The sequence below is a fragment of the Ursus arctos genome, unplaced genomic scaffold, assembly GCF_023065955.2.
Source record: "Ursus arctos isolate Adak ecotype North America unplaced genomic scaffold, UrsArc2.0 scaffold_6, whole genome shotgun sequence".
Taxonomy (NCBI): Eukaryota; Metazoa; Chordata; class Mammalia; order Carnivora; family Ursidae; genus Ursus; species Ursus arctos.
Window position 1 is genome coordinate 59113582 of NW_026623078.1, and position 20346 is coordinate 59133927.

Below are 20346 nucleotides of genomic sequence, written 5' to 3' on the forward strand. Positions count from 1 at the left end.
GGGGGGTGGGGGAATGGGATAGACTGGTGATGGGTAGTAAGGTGGGCACGTATTGCATGGTGCACTGGGTGTTACACGCAACTAATGAATCATCGAACTTTACCTCAAAAACCAGGGATGTACTGTATGGTGACTAACATAATACAATAAAAAAAATTAAAAAAAAAACAAACACCCTACGAAGTCCAGGACAAGACAGCTTCACTGATGAATTCTACCATACATTCAAATAAAAATTAATATCAATCTTTTTCAAAGTCTTCCAAAAATACAAGAGGAGGAAATACTTCCAAACTCATTTTACAAGGCCAGCATTACCCTGTTACCCAAACCAGACAAAAATGCCACAAGAAAAGAAAATTATAGGCCAATATTGATGATAAACACAGATGCTAAAATCCTAAATAAGATATTAGGCAAAATGAATTAAGCAATTCATAAAAAGCGTCATACAGTATGACCAAGTGAGGTTTATCTCAGAAATGTGAGGAGGGTTTAATATCTGTAAATTAATATGATACTCCACATTAAGAAAATGAAGAATGAAAATCATATGATCATTTCAAATACATGCAGAAAAAGCATCTGACAAAATTCAACATTTATAAAAACTCTCAAAAAGAGGGTACAGAGGGAACATACCTCAACAAAATAAACCCACAGCTAATATCAAACTCAACAGTGAAAAGCTACAAGATTTTCTTCAACGATCAGGAACAAGAAAAGGATACCCACTTTTACTCAACATAGTATTGGAAGTCCTAGGAAGGGCAATTAGGCAAGAAAAAGAAAAAGGCAACCAAGTCAGAAAGGAGGGAGTAAAACCACCAGTATTTGCAGATGACATGATATTACATAGAAATCCCTAAAGACTAGAAAAAAAAACTGTTAAAACTAATAAATTTAGTACAGTTACAGAATACAAAGTCAAAGTACAAAAAGCTGTTGTTTCTATATACTAGTTACATACTGTTGGAAAGAGAAATTAAGAAAATAATGTCACTAACAATTGCACTGAAAAGAATGAATTAGGAATAAATTTAACCAAAGAGGTCAACAACCTGTACACTGAAAACTATAAGACACCAATGAAAGAAACTGAAGAAAACAAAAATAAATGGGAAGATATTCCATGTTAATGGATTGGAAAAATTGTTAAAATGTCCATATTAAGCAAAACAATCTACAGATTCAATAAAATTTCTGTCAAAATTCCCAATGGCATTTTCCCAGAAATAGGACAAAATCCTAAAATTTGTATGGAACCACAAAAGATCCCAATATCCAACATAATCCTAAAGAATGCTTCCTGATTTCAAACTATATTACAAAGTTATAGTAATCAAAACAGTATAGTATTGGCATAAAAAAAGAGAGTCCAATGGAACAGAGTCCAGAAGTAAAACTACCCATATACGGTCAATTTATGATAAAGAAAGCCAAGAATACACAATGGAGAGAGGAGAGTCTCTTCAACAGTGTTGGGAAAACTGGACAGCCACATGCAAAAGAACAAAGATGTAAAGACAGTGTTAAAGAACACTATCTTTACATCATACACAAAAACTAACTCAAATGGATTAAAAAGTTTAACATAAGACCTGCAATCATAAAATTCCTAAAAGAAAACAGAAGCAGTAAGCTTCTGGACATTGGTTTTGGCAATGATTTTTTGGAGCTAAGGCAACAAAAGCAAAAATAACAAGTGGGACTATTTTGAACCAAAAAGTTTCTGAACAGCAAAGGAAATGATCAACAAAATGAAAAGGCAACCTACGGAACAGGAAAAAAAATTTGTAAATCATATCTGATAAGGGGTTAACATCCAAAATCTATAAAGAACTTCTATAATTACATAGCAAAAACAAACAATACAATTAAAAATGATTCAAAGAACTAATTAGACATTTTTTCTAAAGAAGAGCTACAGGTGGCCAACCTGTACATGAAAAGGTGCTCAACAACATTAAGCATCAAGAAATGTAAATCACAACCACCATGAGATATGACCTCACACCTCCCTGATGGTGGCTGGGGGATGGATTAACATGTCAACAGGATAAACTTCCAGTTATAAATAAGTATAGGACATCGTGAGGTACAGCACAGTGACTATAGTTAATAATACTGTACTTCATATTTGAAATTATTAACAGAGTAGACCTTGAAGTTCTCATTATAAGAGAAAAATTTCTATGTATGGTGACAAATGTTAACTAGACTTACTGTGGTGATCGTTTTGCAATATATACAAATAGCAAATCACTGGAATTAAACCAGCAATTAACACTGAACTGTGATTAAACAGTTTTAGAGTATGTGCAAAATGCTAAAAATGTTTTTATCAAATATCTCTAAAAACTACGGTAGAATGAGGAATTGTATGTGTATTTCTTAACTTTCTGAAGACAGAACCTATTTATAATGGAAGTCTATCATACATGCTCTTTAAGAACACATTTTATAAAGAAGATCACACAAGTCAGTCAGAAACACCAAAACAAATAAATGAAAAAATTATTCACAAGAGTCAAAAGTAATATTATGAAACAGTCAACAGTAAAAAAAAAAAAAAAAAAAAACAGACTAAAAATCCTGTATCTTGCACATCAATTAGTAAAAATCAAACAAAAAAACTGAAGGGGCAGGTAAAGATGCAATGAAATAGGTTAATAACTGCTAACATTATTAATGAGAATATAGAGTGGAAATCGATTTGTCAGAGTCTTAGTCTATGACTTATTAATTTGACTTCTGTAACTGTATTAGATAAAACACCATAGCATCATCATGAATAATGCAACTGAAAAAATGTATTAAAGATGTGTACTATAATCTGTACGACAACCACTACATACACATATACACATGAACAATAACATTATATAGTGTCACCCAGCCATTAAACCAGATTGAAATGAGAACATGAAGAAATACTTATGTCATAATTTCAAGTAAAAAAATATATGAGGTTATTATAAATTAGTTGTAATTATACATAAAAACCTGAACAGAAAAAAACCAATCAAAAGATATCAAATATGCAATAGTACCAAAACAACAAAACATTGTTTTATTGGGGATGGTGATATAAAACTGCCACTTCATGGAATGATGAGTTTTAGATCATAGCCAGTAACTGCCAATCAAGCCAGCTTACAAAATATACATTTGGTCAATCAATTACCATCTCATGTAACTTGTATTTATTCATAAGTTTTCAGAAATATAATGATCAAGAACTTACCACATGAGTAGTTTTTAATGTACTGCCATCAAATCTGCATAAACTGGAGCTCTCTTCAAAGAAAATGTCACATTCTTCTAACTCTTGAGCATTACAAGGAGGTTTTTCTTTATCTGGATTTGGATTCTTAGACCAGAAAATAAAATAAAATAAAATAAATAAATAAGTCTTCAACAATAAAAGAATGGATTTCTTCATTCTTAAAAAGATCAAAATTATAGCACTAATGAAAACCTAAATTTCAGACCCATGACCAATGAATAATAATCAACAAAAACAGAAATAACAGAATGATGAAATCACCAGAAAAAGATATTAAAACAGGTATTATAAACATGTTCTATTTACTCAAAGATGCAAAGAAAAATATGTGTATGTTGACACAGGTATGCAAGACATAAAAAAAGAACCAAATTGGACTTCTAAATATGAAACTATAGTATCTGAAATGGAAAGCAAAAAAGATAGGATTGGCAACTAATCAGACATGGAGAAAGACCTATGAGCTTGAAACAAAGCAACAGTCTATGTTTTTTTCCAAAATGTAACAAACACATTGGTGTTCAGCCATAAATAACCTACTCACAAAGACCAATATTCATTTGAAATAATCACGTTTAAATGGCAGTTAAGAGCAATAATATACAATATCAAAACAAACATCTACTACTCTAACTACTATCATATCCCAGAGCACAACATAACAAATAGTTACTGAATAAAGGAACATAATAGGTCAATACAGTCTGCACGGCTTAGTCTAACACCAGGACTATGAAATCAAAATTTCATGGTCTAACATATGAATTATAGTAATTCCTGAAATTTTTAATTATTGCTGGCAGACATGAAACTTGGTTTCTCCATTTTGACCATGATTTCTTTTGACAGAGACATTTACTTTCAATATCCTAATTTCCTTTCTACTTTAGGATACAATTAACCCTATGGTATAACTACATCTTCATACAACTTTTTTCCTCATCGTTCTAACTCCAGGTGACAATAAGTCAGACATTTTACATGTACTGATATAATTTTTGGTGAATAAAACATAACTGAAATTCTGGTATGCTTTATTCAAATTTTTAACATTATCTTAAAAGTTATCAGATTTCAACAAAAATCTCAGTTGAATGAGTAGTGTATTATTATAATCATTACAATGAATTACTGTCAATCAAAATTAATTATAGCATATATTTATACCTCTAGTGATATTCTAAGATAACCTAGAAAATTTCAATGATGAGAAGTAGATTATTAGCATAGGTAGACAGTAAAATCATAATTTTTGTCCCTACCAGTATTAGTCTATTGATTCTTCTAAAGGAGAATATATATTTATATGTGTATATGTGTGAATATATATGTATGTGTATACATATGTATGTGTGTATATATATGTACATACATAGAAATACATGCATGCATGAACACCCACCTTATACAACAATCTCACACACATATATGTATTCATGTAGTGTAAGGAATGAATATTAGAATTTTAAGCTATATTCAAACACCAGCCTGCAGTGCCTAATCTGTGTCTCTAACACTAGCAAATGTAAAATAATGTTTGAAAAACATGGCATAATCCTCACATAACATACTTCCAGACCTCTGGAAAGTGACACTACTACTGCAATTGCTTACCAGTTCTTCAGAGGTCAAATGCATTAAACGTTCAGCTATTGCAGCACACTGTGCTGAGTCTCTTATAAACTCTCCTTGTTTATCACCAACTACTAGCTCTGGCCATGTTAGTCCTTCATTCTTTTTAATCAAGAAAATCTCCAAGCTAGAAATTAAACAAGAAAAGTAATGTTACATTAAGCAACTATACAAATTATATAATCAACACCAAACAGAACCATCTTCCACTGAATTTAATCCCCCTTGGTTTCCAGCCAGAGATGTTTTACCAAAACTTGTGTCAATGGAATACAGATGGAAAATCTGTAATCCAAGAGTAAATAATTTATGGATTTTTAAAAAAGATTTTATTTATTTATTTGGCAGAGGGAGCGAGCGCACAAGCAGGAGGAGTGGCAGTGGGAGAGGGAGAAGCAGGCTCCCCGCTGAGCAGGGAGCGGGACACTGGCTGGATCCCAGGACCCTGGGGATCATGACCTGAGCTGAAGGCAGACACTTAACAGACTGAGCCACCCAGGTGCCCCAAGGGTAAATAATTTACATTTAATAAACAAACAAAAAAATACCACTGGAAATGGTATGTCAAATGGCCTGATAAGAAAAGTGGCAAGAGTAAGACCCCCTAAAAGTACTGTTGTAGTCCAGGTATGCAGTGTGTTACTAAACTTAAGTGACAAATGCAAGCAGCGTGGATCTATGAAATCTTTTACTAGGGAATAGTGGTGGTGCTGAGGGTGGAGACTGGGGTGGGCACATAAAGTTAACTGGGCAGGGACTATATAACTAAAGGTCCCTCTTTTTTCATGGAACCAATGACTAGCTTCACTTCCCCAAACTAGTAGCCATAATATATAATTATTAATGTAAACATCAGGCAAGTTAGATTAATACAAATGTTAATTTTTAAAACACATATTTTAAAGGAAAAAAAGTAGAAATTAGAAAATAATTCTTTGATAACTCCTTAGGGGGAAAAAAGTTGCTAATGTGGTCTCTATCAACTGAAAATCTAATTCTGTACATCTAAGCCATTAAACACAAATTCCAAATACACTAAAAAGGGCCTGTCAATGAATACTGAGATTAAGGTTTGATGCAGCAGGAAGGGGAAAGAGAGCTGAGTCGGAGCAGACTGTGGACACAGGAGTTGCCATGTGCCTCTTGAATAGGAAGGGAAATTCAGTAAGCTGCTTTAGGAGTAGCTGATGCTATTAACACAGAGAAAAGTGGGGGTGGTGGTAGCTGGAGAAGCAACCTTTTCCATGTGCCATCTCTGGGACACGTGTGCCACTAACCCGTGCCCTGGAACACAACTGCAAGGAAAAATTGCAAGGACACTATAATAACTATTATCATAATTATCAAATAGAACATGCAAACCTACCAGTTATTCTTTTTCAAGGCTGTTATTATCACTACCTCATGAATTAATTACAGCAGTTTAAATTTTTCTGAAACCACTTATTTTAAGAGATTATACAAAATATCTTTCCATGTAATGAGTTCCTATCATTAGCATTAAAAATTACTACCATAATACATTCTCTAAGGGAAAGGTAATCTTGAAAATAATGATGATGATGATGATGAAGAATCATGACAGCAACTCATACTTACTCTTCCCATATGCCAGGTGCTGTCAAGCATTTTACGTGTTTTTAATTCATTGATTGCTTACGACAACCAAATAAAGTAAGTAGTATTCTCATCTTCATTTTACAAGTAAGAAAAAAAAAAGCACTGAGAGGTTAAGTAACTTGTCAAAGTCACAAGCTAGGAAAGCAGTCTGGCTCCAAGTTCATGTTCCTCACTACTGTACTATTCTGCCTCTTTGAACAAATATATGTAAATAACTAGTAAAGAAAGCTTACTGTGACCACAATGTGTAAGTACTGTTTCTCGTCAGCTGCTACCTACAGCTCATACAATCTCATTTATAATTTCTGAACCATCATTAAATTTGCACACCTACTCAATACAACCCTTTTAGCACAACTGCATTTCTACATTTTAAAACTAGTATCATAGCCTACCATCCAAGCAAAAAAGAACATATAACATGATAACCTAGATTAGTTAACAAATCCTTCCAAAGTGAGAGGGAACATTAAGCATTCAAAAATGAGAGAGATGAATAATTTAACAGAAAATCATGTTTTTAAACCAATGATACCACCAACACGTCATTGTAATTATCCTTCGTAACATAAAATTGTAATCAAGAACCTCAAATTTAATGGGAAAACAATACTGGTTTATGCTCGCGTATTAAATGCTGAAGCTATCTTTGGATCCAGCCATTCTAGAGCTTTGCTGGGTTACTGCTTCATGACTTGTATTAACAATATGTTATAGTTGGTTTGAAAGTTTATAAATGCTACCCTCAAATCTCTCTCATAAAATATGTTTAAACAGAATGTGGAGATATAAAATACTTCTTAAAGAACCTTTCAGATAATTAAGTGTTTAAAATATGTTAAAAACTGTAAAGGGATTAGGGGTATACCTGTCATGATGACCACGAAGTACAGAATTGTTGAATCATTATATTATAAAACTGAAACTAATACATTTTATATTAATTACACTTCAATGAAAAATAAAATTAGGAAAGAGTAACTTTATGAGATTCTGTTAGGAATTCCGTGTGTTAGCATGTCAAAGTTCACAAAGAATGAGGCAAAAGCCAATGTGCTTGATTGTGGTGACCTCACCATAGTCAGGCAGGGATTACCAGAAACATCCACAGTTCTTTTCATCTGTGTCCTTTCCACATCTTTATCTTCCAGGTAAATGGATAAACTACTGGCAAAATCAGGTAGCTACTCAATTGGTATAACTGGATGTGTTAATAAGTATGATATGCCTAAAGCAAGAAGTAGTAAGACTGTTGGTCAGGACTCTATAATAAACGACTTTTATCACCTTGCAGGTGGGATTTTTGAAAACTATCATGTCCATAGATTGACTTTAATCTAGTAGCTCAGGTCAACTTTTCACTCTCCCTCTAAAAGAGTATTACTTTTCTGAGAATTACAATAAAAATACTTTCATAAACATTTGCAGGAGTGATTATGAAAAATGCTGGAAGAACTACAGTGATTACTTAAAATATACCATGATTAAAACTGGTTAGAAAGAATTACTAGAACAGTTAAAAAAAAATTCATGTGCCAAAACAGAAAGACAAAGAATCAGATTCACAGAAATCATTACTCTTTTTTGTTGAAGTCATTGAATATTGAAAACTGAATAGTTCAATAATTCTCAATAAATTATAAATGACATCATTTACTCATGAATCTATTTTTCTTACTTCATTAAAAAAGAAAGTGTAACCAAGTCACCAAATTTCCCCATTAAGAAAATGAATTCAGGATCTAAAAGCATAAAGCTTAAAATTTTTTTGAAGTAGATATCTATTTCTTAGATTCTCAGGATTTAGACTCATATCAAAGACTCATATGGGTCTTATATTACAAATAGAAAATTATATTTAAGGTAAAAATATCTAATTTTGACCAACTTCTGAACAAATCTGACCCTTTTTATCACAGAATGCAGTAATTACTAACACTTAACCTATAATGAAAGAGTAATTTTATTAATCCAAGTAACTGAGGAGTGAGTAAAGTTTCTGGGACAACAGATTTGCAAAGTGGAATAAAAGCAGAAGCAAAGGTTATAGTTTTATAACACACTTAACCTTCACCTATTTGTTTTACATATTCCTTTTACTGAGGTTTTTATAGATAAAATTCAGATTTTAAATGTAGACTCCATTGAGTCTGACACCTGTGTCACTCAATGAAACTACTGAATCATCCAGAAAGTCATTCACTGTAGCAAAAGATTGCAAACAGTCAAAATATCCAACAATAAAGGACCATTTTTTAAAAATGATTGTGCAGTTAGTTGATAGAGTAAAATACCATAAACAGCCATAAAGGAGAATAAAAAAAATTATTACGTATATGTTATGGAAAGTTATACAAGATTTATTGTTGAATGTCAACAAAAGCAAGCTATAAAAAACTATGTATAGCTATGTTGAAATCTTTTTTGTTAAAAAAAATATGTATCTGCTTGAATGCGCATAAAATACCTGTAGAAGGAAACTATAATAGTGGTTATGGGGAGGAGAAGGGTGACAGGAAGGCCTGGGCTAGAGGGAGCCCTTGTACTATTTACCCTTTATATATCTTAAAATTTAAACAACAGGAATTCTTATCTAGTTGGCAAATTGAAATAAATAAAATTAGTTTAAAAGATTTTAAAGTATTAATTAAAGTAAATAACTATTTTTGGGGCACCTGGGTGGCTCAGTTGGTTAAATGTCTGCTGTCGGCTCAGGTCATGGTCCTGGGGTCCTGGGATTTGAGCCCTGCATAGGGCTCCTGGATCAGTTGGTGGTCTGCTTCTCCCTCTCCTTCTGCCCCACCCCAACTTGTGTGCAGGCTCTCTCGTTAAAAAAAAATAACACATTTTTATCTATTAATTATTACTGTTAATATTGTTATGATTTTATCCAGAGCTGGTAATGAAAAGCTCTACCACTGAATGCCAACAATGATTACAGTAGCATCTTTGATCTTAATGATAATTATGCTTTTTGATGCAGTAACTCCATTTTTAATCTAAGAAAAAGAATCAGCAATACAGACAGCCTATTGTAGTATACAACTTTGTGGTTACTGTGGAAAGGATTAAAAAAAAAAAGAAAAAAGAAAAAAGAAAAACAAAATTTTAAATATAAATACAACTCTATATTTACCTATTATTCTCTTTAATTATCCATGTACTGCTTTCTTGATCAACAGATGAATAGAGTTTTCCTTCCAGAAACCTCTGACCTTTCAGCACAATGTTGATGTGATCAGGCAAAAACTGTACTTGAATGTCCTCCTTAGAAATGCCTTCTGGAAGCCGTATTGTTACTGTCAAATCATCTTCAGTCTGTTGCCAGTAATACAGAGGTTCTGTTGGGAAAAGAAAAACACATTATGTAATAAAAAAGAATTAGAGACTAGAGCATATAAAAGAACACCGATCTAAAAGAATCTTAGCATAATTCCTAGTGATCTTATAAAAAAAAAGTAATTATAAACAAAAACAGATCTCTTTGGGGAATTTTCAACAAATTACAACAATTGCACTTGACATTTCCTCTTCCAGGCTTACCTAATGCTCTAGGACATAAACACTCATAAAATACTAATGATAGCAATCCTTTACCCCATTCATTCTCTCCCTGCATCCCAGTTCCCCTCTTTTCCTCCTTGCTCTTCTCTTTACACACACACACACACACACACACACACAGCAGATTCCCAATTCAAAAGAATGACAAATATGTCATAAACCATTGTCTGAATCTTTCACCATTGCCTTGATTTGCCCTAATGATGGAACTCTGTGATACAGGAGACCACTATTATTTGGTGAGATACAAATCCACACAAAAATAAAAGGTGTATTTACTTACAAAGGAACTAGCTATTCTACCCCACAATTTTGTTGCATGAAAGCAATTTCATAGGAAATTCAAGGGCTGTCTGTGTATTTTGTCTAAGTTCCCAATGAAACAATCCACCCTTCACCTCCTTCTCTATCTCCTCGGCTTGTCTTCTAAAAAGCCAGCTACTAAAGAAATACCTTAAAACCCATCATACATTATAACCATGAAATAAGAAAATAGGGCTTAAGTACAAAAAGAATAAACATTTGCTTAATGATATCCATAAACATTAACATGTCCACGCGCTTATTAGAAAGGAATATGATACAGTGGTTAGGAACTAGTACTCCAGAGTTGACCAGTCTTAGGTCTGAATCTTGGCTCAACCATTTATTAATTTTGGTATGCAACTGCATCTCTGATCCTCTTTTTTCTGATCAGTAAAATAAGATAACAAAATATTACATATCTCACAGAACTATTAAAATTTAAATGAGTTAATACCTATAAAATATTTAATATCAATTCTATTATTAAGTATACCATAAACTCTCACTAAATGTGGGTTATCATTCTTGTTTGGGGGTTATTATTCTTTTATTATTCTTTTTCTTTTTGCACCGTTTTGTGTAAAAACTTTGTGAATACTAGATATGCTCGAAGATCATGTTTAACATTAGGTATGATATATCTTCTTAAAGGGTCACTTCTATTTGATGTTAAATAAAATTTAACAAGCATGATATTATAGAAATACATTTAAAAATGAATAAATTTTCAGTATAAAATGTTACTTTGGATTAATTTCTAGCTTGTATCACATTCCTTTAAGCAGGTTCTCAGAGCCCCTCTCTTATCTCTTTAGAAGTACTTTTAATATAAACTCACTGAAAAAGTTTCAACTGTAGCTTAAAAGATTGGTAACTATAAGCTCCTTAAGGCAAGTAATTTGTTTCACTCAATTTTCTGTCTATCACAAAAGTTAACAAGGCAGTTTACATGTAACAATGACTCAATGGATAATTTCTGGAAGATATGGGAAGGCGAAGAGTACAAAATCACAGGAGCTTTTAGTAAAAATTAAAGGCCATAAAAGTAGACTAAAAGGGAAAGCCAGAATTTTTTAAACCTCTCTCTACTAAGTTATACAAACACCTAAATAATTTCCTCAATTGTTGGTTGCTGAATGCCTTTCTATGTTTTTGGAAATCATGTTTTCAGTTTGTCTTCTTTTTTTTAAAGATTTTATTTATTTATTTGACAGAGAGATAGAGAGAGCCCAAGAGCACAAGCCAGGGGGAATGGCAGAGGGAGAAGCAGGCTCCCCGCTGAGCAGGGAGCCCAAAGCAGGCCTGGATCTCGGTACCCTGGGGATCATGACCTGAGCCCAAGGCAGATGCTTAACTGACTGAGCCACCCAGGTGCCCGTTTTAAGTCTTTCAAAGAAAATGCTATTACTTATATCATTATGACAACATCAAATAGGCAACAGACAGTATCCGTTTTCTTGAGGTTTACAGAAAATGAAGCCAGTATATATTCTCAGAAGATTATTTACAAGAAAGCATGCTATATATAATTAACAGATTATCCATAATTTTTTTAAAAATTACATTTTTCCTTTATAAGTAAAGGCTGTTTATTAAAAGGAAAACAGAAAAATACAGGGGGAATTTGAGATTCACACTACAAGAGAAGAAATGACATAATGATGTATTCAGGAGGAATTCAATATTAGTGAGATGTCAACAAGAAAAACAACACCTGAACTGGTAGTTAGTGATTTAAAAAGATGTTGTGTCCCTCCCAGGCTACGATCTGTCTTGGAACCACATGGGTCTCAGCTACTAGGCAGAATGGCTCCAAAGAGTAGGGCATTCTTTCACTCCTTTGCAACTGCTCACCAAGAGTCCTAAAGGGCATGTGGTCTAGAGATATGAATAGCTGTTTTGGCTAAGCTCTACAAGACTTCAACGTTATAATGAAGACAGAAAAGAATTTATTTGGAAAGGGATCTTAGAGATAATCTGACAAAAAATGCATTACATATAAGAAAACCAAGTTGTTGTGAGGCTAAATAAAAAGTCACCAAGCACAACTCTCATATTCAAAGGTGCAAATATCTATAAACCCGGGAAAAATATTTTAAAAATATTTATTACATTATTATTTTCAAATACTTTTCAAAGGATTTTTGTTTAGAAGGTCTAACTGGATAAAAATAGTGAAACTAATTTTTATTTTATATAATTAAGTAACAGTAAGGTACATTCAGAGATTCGTATGTATAATTGTCAAATACTGTGAAAATCTGTTAAGTTAAAAAAAACTATTCTCTGGCTATAAACATCAGAAATATGAACAGTATTGATTACAGAGTGATGTTCTCTTGAATAGAAGAGTATATATTCTTTGTATGGGAATACAAATTTCTTTTTTTTAAAGATTTATTTATTTGAGAGAGAGCGAGAGAGTGCACACACCAGCATGGGAAGGGGAGAGGGAGAGAATCCTTAACTAGACTCCCTGATGAGTGAGAGCTGAACCCTGGGATCATGACCTGAGCCAAAACTAAGAGTTGACGATCAACTGACTGAGCCACGTGGGCACCCCAGTAAATATAAATTTCTTTTGGAAGACCTTATTACTGTCTTTGTTCTAAAATATCCATTTATTCATTTAGCATTGGGAAAACTTGATGATTTTGCCCTCTAGAACTTTTTTTCAGCTTAGTACTAAAAGTTAAGAACATGTACATTAGTATACACCTGTAATCAACAGAGTTTAGCATATTTTAAAAGATTAATATCTTCAATTAGCTAGCTTCTCGAACACCAATAAGAGACATCATTTATTCATTTAATAGGTATTTATTAGATCTAAACAGGTAAGCTAATGTACAGATTTTTTTTTTTTTAAAGATTTTATTTATTTATTTGACAGAGAGACAGCCAGCGAGAGAGGGAACACTAGCAGGGGGAATGGGAGAGGAGGAAGCAGGCTCCCAGCGGAAGAGCCTGATGTGGGGCTCGATCCCAGATCGCCGGGATCACGCCCTGAGCCAAAGGCAGACGCTTAACGACGGCGCTACCCAGGCGCCCCTGTACAGATTTTTTAAAAACATTTTTGGTGATTACAAAATTACTAATTAAAACAGTTCATACTATTTAGGTAGTACATTTTACAAAAGACTATTCTAACACATATAAAGAAAAATAAAGATAAAGCAGCCATAAATGTGTGTGTGCATAAACACATATGAGCTCTATGAAGGTGAAGAGTAAAATTACCTTTGATTTTCTTTGACATGTTCTCATTCTGATTTTCTTTAAGATCTTGACCAACATGAACAAATGTGAAGGACTTGTAGGAGACAATCATCAGACCCTTCCCATCAGGCTCAATAGCAGCATAATGTGGCACTGACTTTCCACGGAGAATATCACGCTTAATAATTTCATATTTGTTATCATCTGTAAGAAATCAAAGCATTTTAGAACAAAAAATTACAAAAACACTGTATTGTAAAAATATCCTGAAAATATTTGTTTATTAGTTTTAATTAAAATTAAGTATTTTAAGTGTACTGTTAAAAGGCATGCTATTAAGAGTCTTTTCATAGGGATAAAAAGATTTATAACCTAATTTTCTGTAAATACACCCCTACTTTAAAATACCAGGTCTGATGAAATTTGCTCTAGACTGTGCTTTCCAATGTGGTAGCTACTGGCCATAGTAGATATTTAATCAAAATTAAGTAAAATTTAAAATTCAGTTCTTTAAGCACACTAGCCATATTTCAAATGCTCAACAGCCACACATGGCTAGCTGCTATTGTATTAAATGGCACACATATAAAACGTGTCCACTTCGCAGAAATTTTCATTGGACAGCAGTGCTCTAGACTTTGAAAGTGACTAACTTACCTGCAATATCAGCTTCTGATGGATCTACCTTTTCCTTTACTATAGCCTGTCTATGTTCCCAGCAGGTACATGATAGGCATCTTCTGAAAAGAGCCACACACTAAGGATAAAGGAAAGGTATGGTGTGGACTATTTTTCTGCCTATTCTAGCTATTGTTAAGAGGGTTTCCTTAAAATGAAATGTTTATGGTAGAAATTATTTTTATACACACTAAGAGACAGATCTACATGCCAACTGTAATCAAGCATAAGTAATGATACTTAATTTTAAGATATAAAATTTAAAATAGGAAATATAAAGAAGATACAAAATTAACTGTATCATGAAAATTTCTGGTAAAATAACTGAATTTATTCTTGAAAATAGGGGTTTTTTGGGGTTTTTTTTGCTTTAAAAAGTACTAAACATTACAGCTGAGTCCACACCTTTACTTACAGTTACTCTATTAAAGTGGGTTGTACTTTAACAAGTAAGCTTCACAATGAGTAGTCAAAAATCGCAACTCAATGTCACATTATACATAATGATACAATCTGTTCTAAAGTATGTCATTTTTTCCTTTAAATCTTCATCTACATTCACATTTATCTCATACATATTTAAGAACAGAACTGTAAATTTATGAATGAGCTAATACACTTCCTGCACAGTACATGCAAGGCAAAGAGTCCTACCTGACTCCAAAGACCCAGACTTAGTTACTACATAGTTTATAGGGTGGCTTTTCCCAATATGTGTGCAAGAGAGAATAACAGGTGAATTTCAAGTTAACTCCATGATTAAATAAGTTGTGAAATGCTTGATTAAAATTAAATTCTCTTTATTACTCAAAATTTTTAGAACCTTTAACATGTTGAATGTGTATTAGGGATATTTGACCACAAAACATAGCTTATCAGATGTTCCTCTCAACACAGTTTAGAAAAGCACTGTTATGTTCATTAAAAAAGAAAAAGGAAAAGAGTAACAATTATATTAATAATACTTGGGGAGTGAAAGGAATGAGACATTAAGAAGAGTAATGAGAGAGAAAGTGAACCATGAGAATTAATATTCCTCTAATTACAACCTTGGGAGATAAGAAGAAAAGTGAGTCTGATTGTATCTGTCCAGTTGAGGCAAGTACACAAAGCAAAGGGAATGCAAGGGTGAAGCTTGAACAGAGTGTCACAGTTACTGTGAACTAAGCTACAGTTGTCACAGAACCAGAGAACAGGAGGAAAAATATGCACCATGATTTCTCTGTAAGTTGTTGAGTTAATTACCTTAATAAAAAAAAATAATTTTTTTTATTATCTAAAGTAGAGATTGGCAAAGTATGGCCAGTGGAGACAAAGCTGAATTTATGCATATTTTCATATGGTCTGTGGGCTAAGAATGAATTTTATACTTTTTTAAATGACTAAAAATAATGAAAATAATAATATTTAAATATATGTTAAAGTTATATAAAATTCAAATGTCCATAAAGCATTATTGGAATACAGCTAAACTCATTTATTTATGTATTATCAATGGCTGCTTTTGTGCCACAGTGGCATAATTGAGTAGTTGTGATATAAATTGTATGGTTACCATCTAGCCCTATACAGAAAGTTTTCCAATACCTAAAGTTTTGAGTTACTGTGTTACTCCAGAGATGAAACTACAACACTGGGAAAAACAACAGACAAATTATATTAAACAGTTCGCAGAACAAATCTAGGAAATTTACTCAGCTTACTTATAAACTATTGTTACATATATATGTATATATACACACACATATACACATACATATATGTACATATACACATGTTCATTTTAAAATAAAAAAAGCCCTCTTAGAAATCAAGCACTTTATCAGATTATAAATTAACAGTTAACTCTTGAACAATATGAAGGTTAGGGGCACTGATCCCCTGTGCAGTCAAAAATCTGTGTATAACTTTTGACTCCCCAAGAAACTTAACTACTGATAGCTTACTGTTGATTGGAAGCTTTACCAAAAACAAAAACAGTCGATTAACACTATTTTGTGTATGTATTATATAATATATTCTTACAATAAAATAAGCTAGAGAAAAGAAAGTGTTATTTAGGAAATCATAAATACATTTATAGTACTATCCTCTATTTATCAAAAAATACCCATGTATATGTGGACCTGCACAGTTCAAACCTGTTGTTCAAGGGTCAGCTATAATTTAAGACTCATAAGTTAAATGAGTAAGTTAATAAAAACTGAGAAAAAGGGCAAACAGTCATCATGGAAACAAGCTCCCTTTGTTCTCAACTACAGAAAAATCCACTTAATTCTCTCTCTCTCTCTATATATATAGTGTTGTATATATTGAAAATATACACTTAAAATTCTTCTAAAGTTATGTAAAATTCTTTTTTTTTTTAAGATTTTATTTATTTATTCGACAGAGATAGAGACAGCCAGCGAGAGAGGGAACACAAGCAGGGGGAGTGGGAGAGGAAGAAGCAGGCTCATAGAGGAGGAGCCTGATGTGGGGCTCAATCCCATAATGTCAGGATCACGCCCCGAGCCGAAGGCAGACGCCTAACCACTGTGCCACCTAGGCGCCCCTATGTAAAATTCTTCTAAAGTTATGTAAGAATGTCTGCTTTTATACAAAAAGGCATAATTGACTCTGGAAGCACATTACTATTTTTTTAATAATCCATACCTGAAGAGAAACTATCTACAGGAATTCATTCCACTAAGTGTCAGGTATTAGAATCACACCAACACCACCCAAGAAAAAGCCAACAGCATTTACAGGAACAGCTCTGCATTTCAAAATCTACTAAATGGTGCCAACCACTATGGATTCACAGTGTTGTTATATTTTACCTTTATTTTTTTTACTGATAGTGACCCACTCCAAAGAAACATAGAATCCACTTCCTTTCATATCCAATTCCTCCTTCTCTATTCGAAGAAGTAAGGTTGTTACAGAATGTTCTTCAGCATTCAGCAGTGAGATACTGTGAATTATGATAAAAGGATTCCCAAGCTCTTCATTAAACATAATCTACAAAAAAAAAAAGTTACGTACACAAAAATGTACATATTACAAAAATGAAGGTAGCACAGAGAGAATGTACAGATAAAACAACAACTAATTTGGATACTATTTATTATAAGGAATAGAAAAATGAAAAAGCCTTTAAATAAAGGTTGCAAGTTCAAATAACATTCTTTGAAGAAAGAACTTTTTAAAAATGCCTATTTGTTTAATAGAAAAAGTGGTAAGTACTCTTGGCTTAAAAACAAGGAAAACAACAGGGCATCCAAGCAGCATCAAAAGGAGAAAGAGAACTAGAAGCAACCTCTAGAAAAGAATTAACAAGTGAAACAGTGCTCTACACAAAAGAGGACATGAGCAGGTTAATGTTGACTCCTTTATCTCTTCTCCTATCTTGTATATGATTTATTTCCTCTTTGTTCCTCTTAGTTTCTGAATATTGTTGTTAATGCATATGTGTGTGCATGTGTGTATGTATGGTTTTTTCCTATTTTTGTTCTGTTCTGTTTTGTTCTTCTGTTTGTTTCTTGGAAGTTTAAAAAGGTCAGAGTCAAAGGAATTGGAGAGACACCACTGAAACTTTCTTCTTTTTCACAAATAAAACAGCCCCTTTACATTTAAAAGTTATAATTCAACAAACTCTATTTAAATATAATACTGAAGTGTCTTCTTAAAAAGCAAATCTAAGTACCATACAGAGACACAAAATCTTAATAAATTATTTTTTCTATCACAAACACATTATCTAAAGGACTATTATATTTATTTCAGAGTAAAAAATAAAGAAGAGATATTTTAAGACTGTTCACTAAGCAAGATTTTTGAATAAATGAAAAAATAAATGGTTGAAGAAAATATCCAAATGACAAAAGTTAGCTTTAAAAAAAAACAAAAACAGAAAAACTCCATCTATCTGGAATCCTACCCTATCTGCTCCTACTTGGAAGTCTTATAAAGAAAAGTATGATTTAATGTCAATTTCCCTTAGTGTTTGAGCACCTCTGACAAAATTATTCAAATAGTAGACCTTTGGAATCCATTCTATGGTCTTCCACAAAAAGAGCAAGAACAGCAAAAAAATATCTCAAATACTCAAAACTGAGACGATACACAGGTTTTAGTTGTTTGACAGAGTTTTGCTTGCGTTTGGGGTACAACAGGAGACCAAAGCGAGGAAAGAAAGATAGTAAGTGTTGTCAGGTACAAGTAGCTAGTTTATTGCTTCCTTCTCTTCTTTCTCTCATGTGAGTGAAAGGGACGGGAATGAAACCAGGAAGTAGAAGTCTAAACCTTTATAAATTGTTAGGCTGAAGTTTCCTGTCTCCGGAATAAGCTTAGCAACTCAAGTGTGATACTGCTGATAACAGCACCCCCATCATATTAGAGGCAACACACTTGCAAAAAGCAGGCAGTCTTCCTGTCTCCCTTTCTCTTTCTACACTGCAGTCATCACCGTCCTTACTTGGCCTCCTTATGCCCCACTGTACCCCACAACCACTCCCACCTTTAGCTTCCTCTCTGTTCCACCAACTTCCCCAAAGTCCTAAAACTCTCCTAAGTTGTTTCTCTTACAGTGACCAGTATACCACAGTATCCCTCCCACCTCAGTTAGTGCCCAAGTCCCATCCCTGTCCCGCTCCCCTTCTCCCCAAAACTATTATTAACTGCAAACATCTCTGGGTGCTAATCTCATTACAGCAGTGTACACTGAAGAGGGCATGAAGTAAATTTACATTTTTGATTTTAAAAATATTTACTAAAGGCCTAATTTGCACCAAGGGGATGTACATAGCATAAACCAAATGATTTATAAATCCATATGAATTTCCTTCTGGCATAGTATGCGGTGTCATTTTTAAGCTGAAGGTGAGCTGGGTCAGTGTGTCTCTTCCTGCTCAAAACCAAAAGAATCCATAGCCTGATTCTCATTCTCCTATCCATCACTCTCCAAACTCCTTCCAAATGTTTCAGGTAGTTATGCTATCCATGTGTCACATTGCCTCAGTTAATAAAATTAAAAAAATTAAAAAAAAAGAAAAAAGTTATTACTGGAGGCCACAGCAGAAAAATGTCACAATGTCCAATGACTATTTAAACCTGTGACTACAAAGGCCTGCAAAGGCCTCCTACAAAAAGACTACTGTTGTTCTGGTTATTTACTGTGTTTTTTGTTTAGTTTTTTGCATTACTACGATTTGGTAGTATACCATTTAATATAACTTTGTAAGAAAGGCAAGCCATTTGGTTCTAAGGCCTTCTTAGTTTTTCTCAAATAATTAAAGCCTGATCTCTGTAGGCATTTGTTGGTCTGATTAAAATATTTTATAAGATGTAAATATATTAAGTTCATATTTCTTTATCTACCCAGAACTAAAAGGCCACCTGCTGAGATTTAGACAACAGCAGTATCACAATATACTTACTAGTATAACTCAGTGTCATTCTTTCCCACCTTCAAAAACTGTGGCTCTAGAAAAATTAATTCCTTATTTATTATGATTAAAATCCTCATCTGTCCCTCAGATTTAAAAATGTTACATTGTTTTAAGAAAACTGAAATAAAAATAGCACCTCAGAGCTTGGCACACTATAACATAAATGTTATAGTGTATTCTTCCAAGTAGGGAATACTCTGGTAAACTCAGTATTTGACCAATGGCAACTTACCAGACAGCTAGCAGAGTGGTGCCTCAGAGTGTGCTGGGCCCATAAAGATACCAGCAAATATAACATGAGTATAGGAGAAAAGATATCCCAATGTAATTCCTGGCTAACTCTTCATCAAGAAGGAGACAATATCAGTACACTAGTGTACTGCTTTACACACATATAAAGCGTTCAATATACATTCGCTGAACAAATGAATGCAATTCTTGACAATTGCAATAACCCCAGATCAAACCAGAAATGGTTAAGATACCAGTTTTGTAAAAGGTATGTATTTTATAATTTAATTAAAAATTTCCAAAACATTATATATTATAAAAATGAAGAGGTCACACATAAACCATGCCCAGAAAGAGTTATTTCAAAATCACTAA

At 33.1% G+C, this 20346-nt stretch overlaps 1 protein-coding gene across 1 annotated transcript in view; it reads right to left on the reverse strand.

Annotated features, from left to right (window-relative positions):
• The window catches only part of NUDCD1 (NudC domain containing 1), a 77022-nt gene that overhangs the window by 33228 nt on the left and 23448 nt on the right, over window positions 1-20346 (reverse strand). Inside the window, exons 4-8 of the mRNA XM_026495561.4 lie at window positions 17131-17311; window positions 13652-13834; window positions 9678-9882; window positions 4904-5048; window positions 3248-3373 (exon numbers count right to left, since the gene is read on the reverse strand). Of these exons, the coding sequence (XP_026351346.1) occupies window positions 3248-3373; window positions 4904-5048; window positions 9678-9882; window positions 13652-13834; window positions 17131-17311 (840 nt within the window). The remainder of the gene's footprint in view (window positions 1-3247; window positions 3374-4903; window positions 5049-9677; window positions 9883-13651; window positions 13835-17130; window positions 17312-20346) is intronic.